The sequence below is a fragment of the Acanthisitta chloris genome, unplaced genomic scaffold (genome assembly GCF_000695815.1).
Source record: "Acanthisitta chloris isolate BGI_N310 unplaced genomic scaffold, ASM69581v1 scaffold11012, whole genome shotgun sequence".
Lineage (NCBI taxonomy): Eukaryota > Metazoa > Chordata > Aves > Passeriformes > Acanthisittidae > Acanthisitta > Acanthisitta chloris.
The window spans coordinates 16,070-29,712 of record NW_008661049.1 but is presented as its reverse complement, the minus strand read 5'-3'; the positions used below and the strand labels follow the sequence as shown (position 1 = coordinate 29,712).

At 41.2% G+C, this 13,643-nt stretch overlaps 1 protein-coding gene across 3 annotated transcripts in view; it reads right to left on the bottom strand.

The window, feature by feature from the left end:
* The window catches only part of ST3GAL6 (ST3 beta-galactoside alpha-2,3-sialyltransferase 6), a 20,357-nt gene extending 9,302 nt beyond the window's left edge, over positions 1–11,055 (bottom strand). Inside the window, exons 1-5 of one of the 3 annotated variants that reach the window (XM_009070078.1) lie at positions 10,959–11,055; positions 10,112–10,180; positions 8,748–8,825; positions 6,543–6,646; positions 4,788–4,851 (exon numbers count right to left, since the gene is read on the bottom strand). In XM_009070078.1, coding sequence (XP_009068326.1) covers positions 4,788–4,851; positions 6,543–6,646; positions 8,748–8,825; positions 10,112–10,180; positions 10,959–11,047 — 404 coding nt within the window. In that variant the 5' untranslated portion in view covers positions 11,048–11,055. Of the gene's footprint in view, positions 1–4,787; positions 4,852–6,542; positions 6,647–8,747; positions 8,826–10,111; positions 10,181–10,958 lie in introns of those variants that run through there. The other 2 variants (XM_009070079.1, XM_009070080.1) reach the window with 2 other exon arrangements.
* Positions 11,056–13,643: the final 2,588 nt, after the last annotated feature.

Sequence of the window (13,643 nt, the reverse complement as noted above, 5' to 3'; positions counted from 1 at the left end):
AAATAGTGCTGCTAAATGCAGCTTTCAGAGTTGGGTGGCATGGAAAAAGCTGGCACACCTTTCCCTAGTGTTTCCTGAACAGCTTAGTAGAAGGCAAGCATTCATAAAAAGATTTCCAGCAAATACCATAAGTCATGTGAACTGGTACCTTGGAAAACAGAGGGGTGAATGCCTATTCCCTCTACACCGATAAAACCCCTCCCTCTTTACTCCTTCAGCCCATTCATTTTCTATCCAGTTTTTCTACCTAGTTTTAAGATATCCTGAGAAAACAGGCTGATGAATACATGCCTCTTGCAAAGTCTACAGCAGGAGGAAGAGAGCAGAAGTTGCCCTTTTCCTGAATTACACTTTGTTACTTACAGCTACAGAATGGAGCTCAAGGTAGGGAAGAATAAAGGAAAACTGGACAAAAAAGTGTGATCAGTCAGTGGTGGAGGGAAGGAGAGGGGCAAAAAGCACAGAATTAGCATATGGTTGTACAGCGTTTTCCTGGCATTTGCAGCATCTATCTGTAAACTGCTGAAAGTTTCAATCACCTCAAACCTCCGAATTCACTTTACAGCTACAGAATGGAGCTCAAGGTAGGGAAGAATAAAGGAAAACTGGACAAAAAAGTGTGATCAGTCAGTGGTGGAGGGAAGGAGAGGGGCAAAAAGCACAGAATTAGCATATGGTTGTACAGCGTTTTCCTGGCATTTGCAGCATCTATCTGTAAACTGCTGAAAGTTTCAATCACCTCAAACCTCCGAATTCACTGCAAATTTAGGGAAGGAGAGGGGCAAAAAGCACAGAAAAAAAAAAAAGCCACCAAAATTTACATGGCCATGGCTCGGTAAATGGGGTACAAACCCCATCACCACAATGCAAATCCTAAACTGCTGCTCATACTCCAACTCCCTGTAGTACCTCCTGGCTAGAACATCCATCCCTGATGCTTGGTGAATACCCTGGGCCGGAGTGACTGACACACCGTGTCCAAACTCCTTTCAGGTCTCAATAAAAAGCCAGAGTAATTGCTCTAATCTTGCTGAGTATTTTCCTTTATGCTCTCTGACTTCTTGGTCTGAATTCACAAAAACTGTATCAACTCCATTACAAGTGATTGGTATTATTCTGACCATGATAAGCAACCAAAAATTTCTTTTGAGGAGGCACTGCTTTTTCTGTCCCTTGTAGATGACCTAGAAGTGAATCCTTATTACATACCTTCCAGGTTTTGGCAGAAGCTGTGATTTAACAAGCTTCTTCGCTAAGTGAATCCCTAGGTATTGAAATAATGCCTTCCACTCTGGTATACAACTGAAGAGTTCTTTGGTTTCTCCTCTCTGCACTGTACAACTGTGATGCAGCAGGACACACCCAGTGCAGGGAGAGCAAACTAAAACATGACTTTAGAGCTGAGCAACTGAGGCTCACTCAGCTATACAAGCTGTGTAGTTGCTCTCAGATCAAATCTGAACTCTTTCCTCTTACTGATAAATACAAACCAGATCTTGTTCATGGCTAAGTGCTGACTGATACTACTCAGACAGAATACAGAGTGAAATTTGAAGTTTGATTAAGCTTTTGAACTCCAGTGCCCTTCACAACATGCATACTCAGAAATGAAGTTTTCAGCTGCTTTCAAATATCCAATAAAGCATCTAACATTTGTATTTGAACTTTTAAATGCATAAAGTCAACAAGCAGATCCAATATTCTGAAGAACTATAAGTGAACACAGTCAAATACATCCAAATGAATTAGAAGAAACAGCTTTTAATCTCTGATAAACTCAGGGAGTCAAAACAGGCTAACAAACAGCAAGTCTGGCACGAATGGGCTATTTCTGAACTGCCTTAGCCTTCAACACTCCCAGTATTCAAGTGTCTCCAGTAACAATCCTAGGTCTAAGTCCACAGTAGCAGAGTCCACCGATGACGATAAGGAGATAAATATTATGTAGCAAGGCTGGATTGCATTCAATGATATGTAAATAAACTAACCTGTACCTACTGCAGATCACAGAAGTAAACACACCAGTTTTCAGCAACCTGTTACTCCCAGATATTTTACCCATTCCACTCTTACAAGTTTCCTTTTTCATACTGTTTTAAAATTAAAAATCCAAACACTCACCCTTCCTCCAAGTCAATAAACTGACAAGAAGAGAAATAAATTCAACTCTCCTTAAACATTATCAGGTGTACTACAAGTGAAATATAACAGCCTGAAATGTCTGGAGGTTCAGCTTACAAACACCAGCACAATATTGATGACAGAGAAAAATATTAAGACCTTAGCTATAACAATAGCTAGAGCAAGGGTTTGAGTGACTAAGAGATTGCCTCTAGGTGTTAGAGATCTACTTAAGAGAATAAATGGATCCTGATGCAAACAGCATGGTAACTGATCTCCTACATCTACGGGCACTGGTCACTCAAACCATTGCCCTATTCATGTGGTGCACAAGAGCCTCAATCTCAAAGCCAGGCATTAGCTTACATATTTTGTTTATATGGTGAAATGCTGCAAGAAACATTTTTCTAGTCTATAAAAGAAAAATATTGCAAAATGGAAATGTAGCCTTTAAAGGTCAAGAGGCTTGGATCCTCCACATTCCAATAAAATACTGTTTCTGTGAAAAAAAAAAGGAAGATCTCAACCTCAACTCCTTTAACACACACCCCCATAGTCAGTTGAGGAATGCAAATTATTTCCTTTGAGGTTATTTGGCAAAAAGAAGATGCAAAGGTCACATTTTGTTGACTTGGGATTGTGTAAATGCGTTTGTAAGAATTTACTGCCACTGAGCTTGGAGTCCTCAGAGTACCCAGTGAGGAACTGAAGTCACAATTGAACTGGAGTCAGTGACACTGTTCACTTCCAAACAGTACACAGTGAGAGTCTGAACTATGTTTGGAAAAAAATCCTTTGTAGCTCACTATGTACAGTTTTAGCTAAGTTGCACACAAATACAGCTACATAGGCACCACAGATTTGGTGCTTATACAGCCCAATATTTGTTACAGTAGTTTATAGCAGATTCCCCCACTCTGCCTCAAGAAACATTTATAGTGAAATTTGTTTTGCATTCTGCCAAGGCAGAATTAGGCAACAGCATTACAGAGATGCCTAAAAATTCTGTATTACCAGAGAATGTTGTTAGGATTAATTCCCAAAGCATTTCACATTTAAAAACCACTGTATCTTAGTGAAATGTATAGATAAAAGCTCTTCCCTACCCAGTGATTCATGCCCTAACAGTGGTATACACAAAACTTGATGGATCTAGAAAGAATATACACAAAAAATGTATTTGATTTGTTTATACTACTGCCTATTAAACAGCTCATTTTGCTTCAGTACCATTGAAGTAAATTACTGTTAATAAAATGAAGCATATTTCTCAGAACCATTAAGCATATCTACATCTCAGAGAACCTACATTCAAAGGACAAATACCAATTACCTCACTTTTTCATCTATAGGACAGACACTTCCATTTAAAAGTTAATATGCTGTGCTGCAAGCATCTCTGCTTTACAGCCCAAACAATTAAGAGTGCTGAACCTGTGATTTCAGGACATTTCTAATACAACATCTGGCATTCTCCTTCAAACTCCAGACAAAGGACTAGCTTTTGTTAGCCAATTCTGTATAAATTTCTCCCATTATCACTCCTGATAGAAAATAGGGGGGTTTACTGTTTTTTTCCATTTTCTAAGAGTACACTTGAACATCCTAAAAACATATACTAGTCACAGGGAAAGGAAAGAGTACAGTAGGAAAAGAAAAACTGGGTATTAAAACCAACTCTTAGGTTTGAACATATTCTACCCAAGTTTAATTAAAATGTGATCCTGACATTTGCCTTGAAGCAGCAATCTTGTATGATCTCCTTAATTAGAAAAACAAAACCAAGTACAGCCAAGCTCAGCATTATTTGCATTCAGCTCTATTAAGAAGTCTGTGTATTAACACAACATATGGCAGGTTGTCAGCTCATTTACTAACTGCTAACCTAAGAAGTCAATTTGCATCACTTTGTAAACACAGGACTTTAGTCTCCTTGCCAACCCTACTACACTACCTACAAAAAAACCAAATGAAAACAAACCCCAACCAGACACACACACAGGAAGACCCTCCAAAACCAAACAAAATACCTTGCAGAAGTGGCTCCCAACAAAAAATCTAAACAAGGCAATCTAATTTATGGGAAGCAAGTTATCTGAGGCATGCTCCACTCCGTGCCACACCCGTATTACTCCCAAAATGCCGAAACAGCCTTTCCTGACTGCCTTTATCTCCAGCGTTCCCAAGGAAAGGAAGTTGAGCATACACATACGAACAAGGGTGTGCACAGATGCAGAGGCACAGGGATATGCATAAGGTTTGTTTTGCATAAAGGAGCCATTGGTTTGCATCTGCTTATCTCAAACATTCTCCATCTTACACGAATAATGACTTTGAAAGAGGAAGCCGCATTCAATTTTTAAACATAAAAAGATATACATGAAGATGGGAATGCATTCACCTTGCAAATTCCCAACACACTTATAAAAAGAAATCTGTAAGTTTAAGCTCTCTCACAGCCAAGTTATTCTTGAATGCTGGTGCTAAACCTGTGTAAAACCAAGACGATCTAAATCTTGGAATCAGTCACATATAGCTTAGACACTGTCAGGCCAATCTGTAACTTGGCTAACTTTAGCGATTTCAGGATAATGCTACTGACATTCATTTTCAGATAAATATTAAAAATGCAACTAACAGAAACAGTAGCAAATAAACCATCTCACCTGTCATCTTCACTGGGAAGTCCACAGTTCTGCAGTCTTGAAAGGGCTAAACGAAAAAATTGCTCTGGAAAGAAAATATAAAGAAGATTAATGAAAACATTCAGTACTTGTCCATGCAAAAATAAGCATGTTGCCCTGACTACAGCGTTTTCAGACACAGTGGTTGATGTGCGCTGCGCATTAAAAAAAAACAAACCCCAAAAAAAAACCCAACTCAAAATAAGAACACTTGGAATTTAGGGCCACAGGTCATTCAATGACACCAAAGAAATACAGGTTTAACAGAGCTCCTCTCTCGAGTTTTTCCTGCTCCAGTACTTCCCTGTTGGAAAACAGCATGAGATTTGTATAAAAAAAACCCCTTAGTTATAGTAAATAAGAAATGCAAGAGTTTCTAAGACCTACACCCTGACTTTGTTTTTCTTCTACCCGCCTTCAGCTGAAACAGAAGTATCCAAGAGGAACTGTACAGCTGGGGACAGTAACCACATTACACACCTTGGGAGAAGACATGCCAGTCTGTGCTCACTGGCAAAGCTGAACAGGGGCACCTTCTCAGCCCTCCCTGGATGGGCAGACTCCTGCTGGACACTCAGTGTGCCTCAGAGGAAGACTCCATTCATTTCCAAGTGTACTTTTCCTCACTGTAACTCCAGAGGTGCAGGAAAATGCACCATCCTTGTTACACTGATGGAGGGCAAATCAAGAGTCTACAGCTCGGACCTGCAGGGTACTAGGAAGGTGCACTGTTCAGTGTTTAAAAACTCTGAGACTTGAGACTTTACAACCCTTTCCAACAGGGTGGTTAAGGCCCTTTAGAGTGTCTGGCCTTGTTTACTCTGCCCTGACCAAGGTTAGCAGCAGGCATGAGCAAAGAAACACTTTGCACAGGTGTGGAGGACCAGACATAAGCATGTTTTCTCTCAAACATTCCAACTGTTAGGACAGGAAAGATGTGATCACAACAGAGGTCTTGTGTGGATACCACCTTGCAGAGGTGGGGCAGTGCTGTTCTGAGCCAACTTCCTGCTACACCTGGAAAGTCCTGCTCAGTCCCCCACCTCGACTCACTTCCTGGAGGAGGGCTGCATGGTGATCATATTCTATCCCACACTCCATACTGAACTTTGTTGTGGGAGTGGGGAGCTTGTGGAAGTGTGTCATGGCTTGTCAGCCAGCACCTTTAAGGAGTTTGTTGTGGTAGTTGAGACACATGTGTTATCAATATTCTCATGCTGAATCCAAAACACAGCACTGTACCACCTACTACAAAGAAAATCAACTCTATTCCAGCCAAAACATGGATAGCAGAAGGCCAATTTTACTGATGTAAGTGCCCCAACCTGAGGACTTCTGCCTCAAGTAGGACTCTGGATCCCAGTCAGCTTAGGTGTGTTGATCAAAGCCCATCACACTGACTCAGTTAATATTTCACCTAGCAAAGCACTACCTAAGTATCTTTAGCACGCCAGCCCATGTACAAACAAAAGGAAACCGAATAACGTCTGTTATTCCTCACTCCCACCTTTTTGGATCTCCTCTGCTAAGAGGGGAAACCCCAACACAATGTTTTATTAGTTAAAAACAGGAAAGTGCCAGGTCAGAGGGACCAAATGAAACCATTAAGTCACTGCTTAGACACCTCCAATAGGATTGGCATCAGCACACAGGAAAGACCAGGGCCAGAGATTCAGGTGGCATTACAAGCCATTTAGGTATTTCTGTTGAAAAACAAGGAACGCAGAAAACACAAACCTGCTCTCTTTATTCCATAAGGCAGTTCAAACTTATTGCTCCCTTGGAACTCCGATACTCTCATAAAATCATTAGCGCACAGGAATGGGTATATTTTGTCATCACTGATGAAGGGAAAAAGAAAAAAAATTCAGAAATCCACAGGACATATCTGCATAAGCAAGTGATTCATGCAATTGCTTTGTAAAAAACCCTCTTTATCCTATCATTATAATTTTATCCTATTATCATCATTTTTTAAAAGAAGAAAATCCATTAACTCAGGGACAACAAGCAGATGATGGAAGAGGGGAAGGTTTAGTAACAGAAAATACAGGCAAAGAGTGAGATAAAAATATTTCTCTGCTAGTATAAGTTATATAGAGTCATTAAAATCACGTGACTGAAAGCTTACACCATGAGACTACATATTTCAGAGAATACGTAACCCAGGAAGACAATGAACAACTTCAGGTTTGAAAATAAATAACAGAGGCAGTAAGAAAAATTAAGAGTTATTATTGGATATGGCAATTTAGTAAGTAAGAATGGGATTTGAAACAAGGTGTTTTAACATGCAAATATCAGTTCCTGATTTGAGATGCACTCCCACTCCAAACAAGTGATGCTTTATGATTGTATTGACACTAGTAAGCAGTTTGGGGCAACAGGGGTATAGCCATACAGCAAAAAAAGTATGGAGTTCTCATGTCCACATTACATGCACCTTGGGTATTTTTTATTGTGGACTAACTCTAGTAGAGTCCCACAGCTGGAACACTCCTTAGCAACTGCAGCACATCAGGTGTGCTCCTACAGTGCACCTTCTGGCTTAACCAGATGTCTGAAAGGAGCCCAGGTCACATGCCAGGGCCACCTTGTGATGAGAAGCATGACACATGGGGATCACAAGGAGGTTTGCCTCAAAAGCACAATCTTCCTGCAAACTGGAACATGATGGTGTCATACCTTGTAAGAGTGAAGATAAAAGGAATGGGTCGCTTCTTTCTTTGAAAGAAAGTAACCACAGACACAGAATATCTCATAGCAGGGAAGGTACTCATTACCATATCGGCCAAGACAAGCCAAATGGATGAACAGTAGGCACAAACCTGTCACATGCTACCACACCCTTGGCTTCACCTTCAAATTAACTAGGCAACACGCTTACTGAACTGGTTGACTTTGCAGTGATTCTGCATACTGTGTCTTAGATTGTAATGTTAAGTCAGAAGTATACAGTCATGAGAAAGCCTAGTGTTATAAAAAACCCCAGCCAGCACAACTTGGTTTTTCATTGAGAACAGCTGTAAAAGATACCTTCCCTCTCAGTTTCATAAATCAAGTATTTCACTCTTTAAGCTCTTTTTATCCAGAAGATACTAACAGTCAAAATGGGAAAAAAACCCTAACAACAAAACACCACAGCCCACACACCAAGAACTGGGCCACAGGTTAAGTAAGCAACACCAGCTAACTTTAAGACATCATGCACTAAACACCCATATTGAATTTAATCACTTGCCTTGCTGTTCAGAAGCAGCTGGTAAGCTCAGACATAATAAATAATTTATCTACTGCAAAAAAATTCTTAATTCTAGCCCTTCTAGCTCTGGTTCCTTTCCAATAAATAATTCTGCCAGGTTAGAAATCCTTTTGACCTCCCCAGGCTATTACCAAAGTGCACAGAAAAGATCTTCAGCTCATGCAAACTGTCTCTATAAAGGAGCTAGAGAAATACACAAGAGACTCTGCTCTAGCTCTCCACCTACCTTCCCCTTGTTGCACACTTTTGAGTCCATTCCTGTTCCCTTGCTGAGCACCAGAGCTATCCTGCTGTGCCCAACACACAGACAGCCTGGACACACTCCATAGCCAAGGGAACTAGGACCACCTCACTGGACCAGAAGCTAACCAAACCTCAAAAGACTGCAAGTCTGCTTTGGGTAGGACAAACTTGACATCCTTCCCTGTTCTTTAAAAAGACCAACACAGCATTAACCATAACCACATTTTATTGTGCTCAAAAAGAACCAGAAAAAAAAAAGAAAGCCACAGTGTCTTTGTGCAGAGTTTTAAGACTCCTTCACCCAGGACTTGGTCTACACATCTTCTCAAGCTTTCTCAGGGCCTTACTCAATGTTTGCTCCAGAATGTGTAAATAGCCTATTTCTACCTCAATCAACACAGCCTTTCCTTCTCCCCCACTTCCCACAGAACACTCACCCCAGTAAGGGTTCAAATGCTGGTTTTAGAAGACAAGTGTTCAGCGCCTTCCTTCTCTCCATAGCCATAGGTGGCAGCCTGCAAAAGAAGAATTTCAAGGAAATAGCAAGAATAGAAATGGATAGCAGAAACAAGGAGGGAAACTTAGACAAGCCAAATCAGTAAAAGCTGATTACCAAGTTAACATTACACCAAATTTTCATGACTGCCTCTGCATGTGTTACAAAGATGGAACTTTCTCATTGCAGCACAATTATTTTTACTTGTAAAGGTTTTTTATCTCACAGTGCTGCTCCAAGGGGTCTGTAATCTCCCTTATCCAGCAAGTACCAAAGCAGGCATAACCAGAGGTGAGACCTCAGACCCACCTCCAGAGAAGCAGGACACCTGGGTTAAATCACCCCTGCAGTCATACCAGATAGCATCCCTAGTGCTGCTCAGAGAGGAGACAGTCTTGTTTGGAAAGGGAAACAGACAGCACGACCTAGGGTACTTCAAGGAAAATGAGATTCTTTGGGGATAAGTCATTCCACTCATAATAAGTCTAAGACTTAGACTTCTAAGCACATTCCTGTCTTGGCGATTTAGCCCAATTAATCACAAATATGAAGCCCAGAATAGAAGGTAAAATTCAGCGTGACCAGCATGTGTGTCTGGGCTTCATCAGGAACAGAAAGATGAAACCACCACATTAGAACCACAAGTCAAACAGACCATTAAGGTTAATTGCTTTCGGTAATCTCAAATTGTCACGTGAACACTGACACTGAGCACCCTGTGAAATCTATCAGCTGGCCAGCTTACTGCTTCCCAGCATCAACCTCACAGATGGCATTTTGCAGATTGGATTCACAGAGAATAGAGGCCTCTTTTTAAGTTTTAGCATACAAGCTCATTATTCCCACAAACCTAACTGCAGCAATTCACTAGCACAAGATCTGCTTATACACAAACTTGCACCATCACAAGTGAAACACACCTCTGATTTAATAAATTTCAAGCACAAACATTTCCCTCGTTGCTCTGCTAATTTTATTCAGGTATAACTTAAAATTGCAGAAATTTGAAAATTGTAAACTAATGTCCTTCCATCAATTCACTGCTTGTTACAAACAGTCATTGGAAGTGGCCAAAAATACTAAACACTGGAAACATGACATGGACAAATTCCTTTGACAGACATGTTACCATTGTGTTCATAACAGAAACAGCCAATGGACACAGCAGTACAATAATCAATTGAACAGGGAGTCTATGGACAAAGGCTACAGATTTTAGCCTCAATCCCTCCCACCTGCCAAAAAAAACAACCAAAAAAAACCCCCAAAATCCCCACCACAAAAAAACTCAACTGCTGAACTTACTGGGTAACTCCACTAGTCTCATAGGAAGGAGAAGCCCTCACAGAAGAAGTCTGTCCATAAAAGCTAATCCTGCAAAAAGGGAAATGTCACAATGCTGTGGTTTGCTGTAAACAGAAACCACAAGAGAAAGCTATTTTTGTTAACTGTATGCTATAAACAAGATAAAGGGAGGCACATCCATCACTACTTTTAAATGTTATCACTATTACCTTCATAACACTCTGGTCAGCCCTGGTCACAGCTGTGTAAAGGCCAATGGAAACTTAACTTCTTCAAATAAGTGCCCTGAATTTTAGATCCCAAACCACCTGTCCCGTGAGCCTTGAGACAGAGAAGGCTCACTGCCCACAAGGTTGTCACTGGGCCTCCATAAATTTCAGCTTTTCAAAAACATGTCCATTGCACCTGCAGTTATTCCCATGTATGGAGAAGGTCTCCCCCACGTCACTTATCAGACCCCTAAAAGAACAAACTAGAACTAAACATGCATGGGGTGGAAGGAGATACAGACACATAACACACACAAAGTATCTCCTCACCTGAACACCTATTTTCAAGAAACTCAGGGGGTTTCCCTGTCTCTGAGGTCCTGACCTTTCCATACAATCAGGCTCAAATTGACTACTAGATTTAAAAGCAACAGAAGAGAAGGAGGGACAGGACAGAACAATTACAATGATTCCATCACAGTACAAAAAAAAACCTCCAGCCACAAAATACACACACAGAGTAGTAATCATTTCTGATTACTACTAAACAGTCAAGCAGCAACACAGCAACTCACAGCCACATCTCTCATACAGCCCTGAGGGTGTTTGCACTCTAAGTGAACAAAGCATCCTCATACCAGTAGAGGTTATTTCTCCACAGATTTCCATGCAGTATACCATACATAACAGCAGCAGCCAGGATAAAAACCAGAAGAATTCGTTTCATGACTGGTGGACCTGAAACATAACAAAAACAAAACAAGAATTTTAAAACCAAGATAAGCTATTACATGAACTTTTATAAGGCACCTGGAAACCTACAAAAGGAAGTCATCGTTATGACAGCCATTCTCCACCACCACAGATCTGACAGGGGATCACAGAATCATAGAATTTTAGGGATTGGAATGGACCTTACAGATCATCTACTCCCAACCCCCCTGCCATGGGCAGGGGCACCTCCTCACTAGATCAGGCTGCTCAAGACCTCATCCAGCCTGGCCTTGAACACTGCCAGGGTTGGGGCATCTACTACCTCCCTGGGCAACCTGTGCCAGTGTTTTATCACCCTCACAGTAAAACACTTGTTTCTAATATCTCACCTAAACTTCCCCTCCTTCCATTTGAACGCGTTACTCCTTGTCCTATCATTGCAGTTCCTAACAAGGAAGCCCCCTCCTGCTCCCTTGTAGGCCCTTCAGCTATCAAAAAGTTGCTATGAGGTCTCCACACAACCTTCTCTTCTCCAGGCTGAACAGCCCCAACTTCCTCAGCCTGTCTTCACAGGCAGATGCTCCAGCCCTCTTATCAACCTTCTAGTCTCCTCTGGACTTGCTCCAACAGTTCCATGTCCTTCTTATGTTGAGGACACCAGAACTGCACACAGTATTCCAGGTGGGGTCTCATGAGAAAAGAGTAGAGGGGAAGAATCACCTCTTTTGACCTGTTGGCCACACTGGTTTTGATGCAGCCCAGGATACAATTGGCTTTCTGGGCTGCTAGCACACACTGCTGGCTCATGGTGACCTTCTCACCCACTGTCACTCCCAAGTCTTTCTCCTCAGGGCTGCTTTCAATTACTTCCCCACCCAATCTGTAGCTGTGCCTGGGATTGCCATGGCCCAGATGTAGGACCTCGGCACTTTATTTTGTTGAATTTCATGAGGTTTGCATGGATCACTCCACTTTGATTTCTCACATGAAGACCCAGTGACAGGAGCTGAATGCTGCTTTGCACCTACCACAGATGCATACTCTGCACAGAAGCATTGAGAGGGGCTGACTCTAGGATCTCTCTGAAGACACAGAAAAAAGACAGGCTCTTCCAGAAGCATGTCAGAGTAGAAAGTCTCTTCTGTGCACAGGCAGCCCAAAGAAACCAGACTCTTGGGTCAGCAATTGGCCTTTACAGGTACCTGCACTTTGCCTCTTTCTTGTGCCACGCACTATCAGTTTCCATAATTACACCTCTAAACAAGCATTAGCACTTTGCAGGAGACAGATAGGTTGATGAAACAGAACAGGGTATGAGCTGACACAAATTTCTAGTGGCTCTTTTAGGAACACTGAATGTTCTTAAAAGTTAGATTTCTACATTTAAAGCTGCCCTGCAGCTATTTGCTTATGCCTACACAGTCTCCAGTTCCTGACACAGGCCAGACTTCATTGCTCAAGTGACAGAAAAATGTTATTTTCACACATCGCTAAGTGAGGAAGAAAAGTGAGGACCCAATCTGGAATTTACTAAGTTATGGAGAAATATCAAAGGAAGTGTTTGTTTTCCAAATAGAGTTCGCACCTCATTGCACACTCCAGTAAAAGAAAAACAGAAAAATATCAGAAACTCATGTATCTGGCAAGACATACCGAGGGAAAAGCAAGTTCTGTATTGCTCACATCTTACACACTGAGCTGCCTTTTCAGTAGCTATGAATGAACTGCTGTTGCTTCATCTTGTCAAAATCCAAAATAGCCATTCTGGCCACAATTTACTGTGGAAATTTACTTGAGAGCTATAACCTTCTATTATTTCACTTCCCCATGATGGTAAGCAGGTTCAAAGTACACAACGCACACATACCTACTTGCCTTTCTGTATTTTACAGTGAGCATAAACAGCTGTCCAGCGAAAGAAGACATATCCAAACATACTGATGCACTTTTCAAGAGCAGGACCTCTGCATTTATGGTTTGGTTTTCTGCCTTTTTTTAAAAAAATTCTCTTTTTTTAATTCCATGTTGATTTTTAGCGTGTTTAGAGTTGCTGTTATTTGAAACAGCCCTAATGCAATGAAACTCAAGGTGGACATAGTCCAAGTGATATACAGCAATATGCTTTATGCTAGTAACTTTTCAATGTCACACCTTAAAGGCCAAGAAACTACTAGAGACATTTTCTTGTTATTAGAAATCAAAAAGCAAATTACTGCCACACTCACAGCTTCACCTCTGAAGAAATACCTAACAGCACTTGAATGCAACAAGCCACCAATTCCTTTTTTCCTTTTTTTTCCTAGCCATATCCTTTGTCAGAGTTTAACTGCAGAGTCAGAGATGGCTCTGTTAGTGGTAGATGCTGTTAAAAAAACCTTGCAATGAACAAGGTATAATACATCAACCTTAAGTATATCCTTCAAGGCTTGTCCTGCTCTGTTCTGGAAGAAATACTCATAGGCTACAGCTGTTGCAGTTTCAACATTTCATCCCTCCTTGGGAAGTAGCACTGCCTCCCTTCAGCTCCAACTCCCCTGACTCTTCTTGAAGGGACACTGCAAATTTGCCTTGATAGTCACTCTCAACTTGTAGAGCAATCTCCAAGTTTT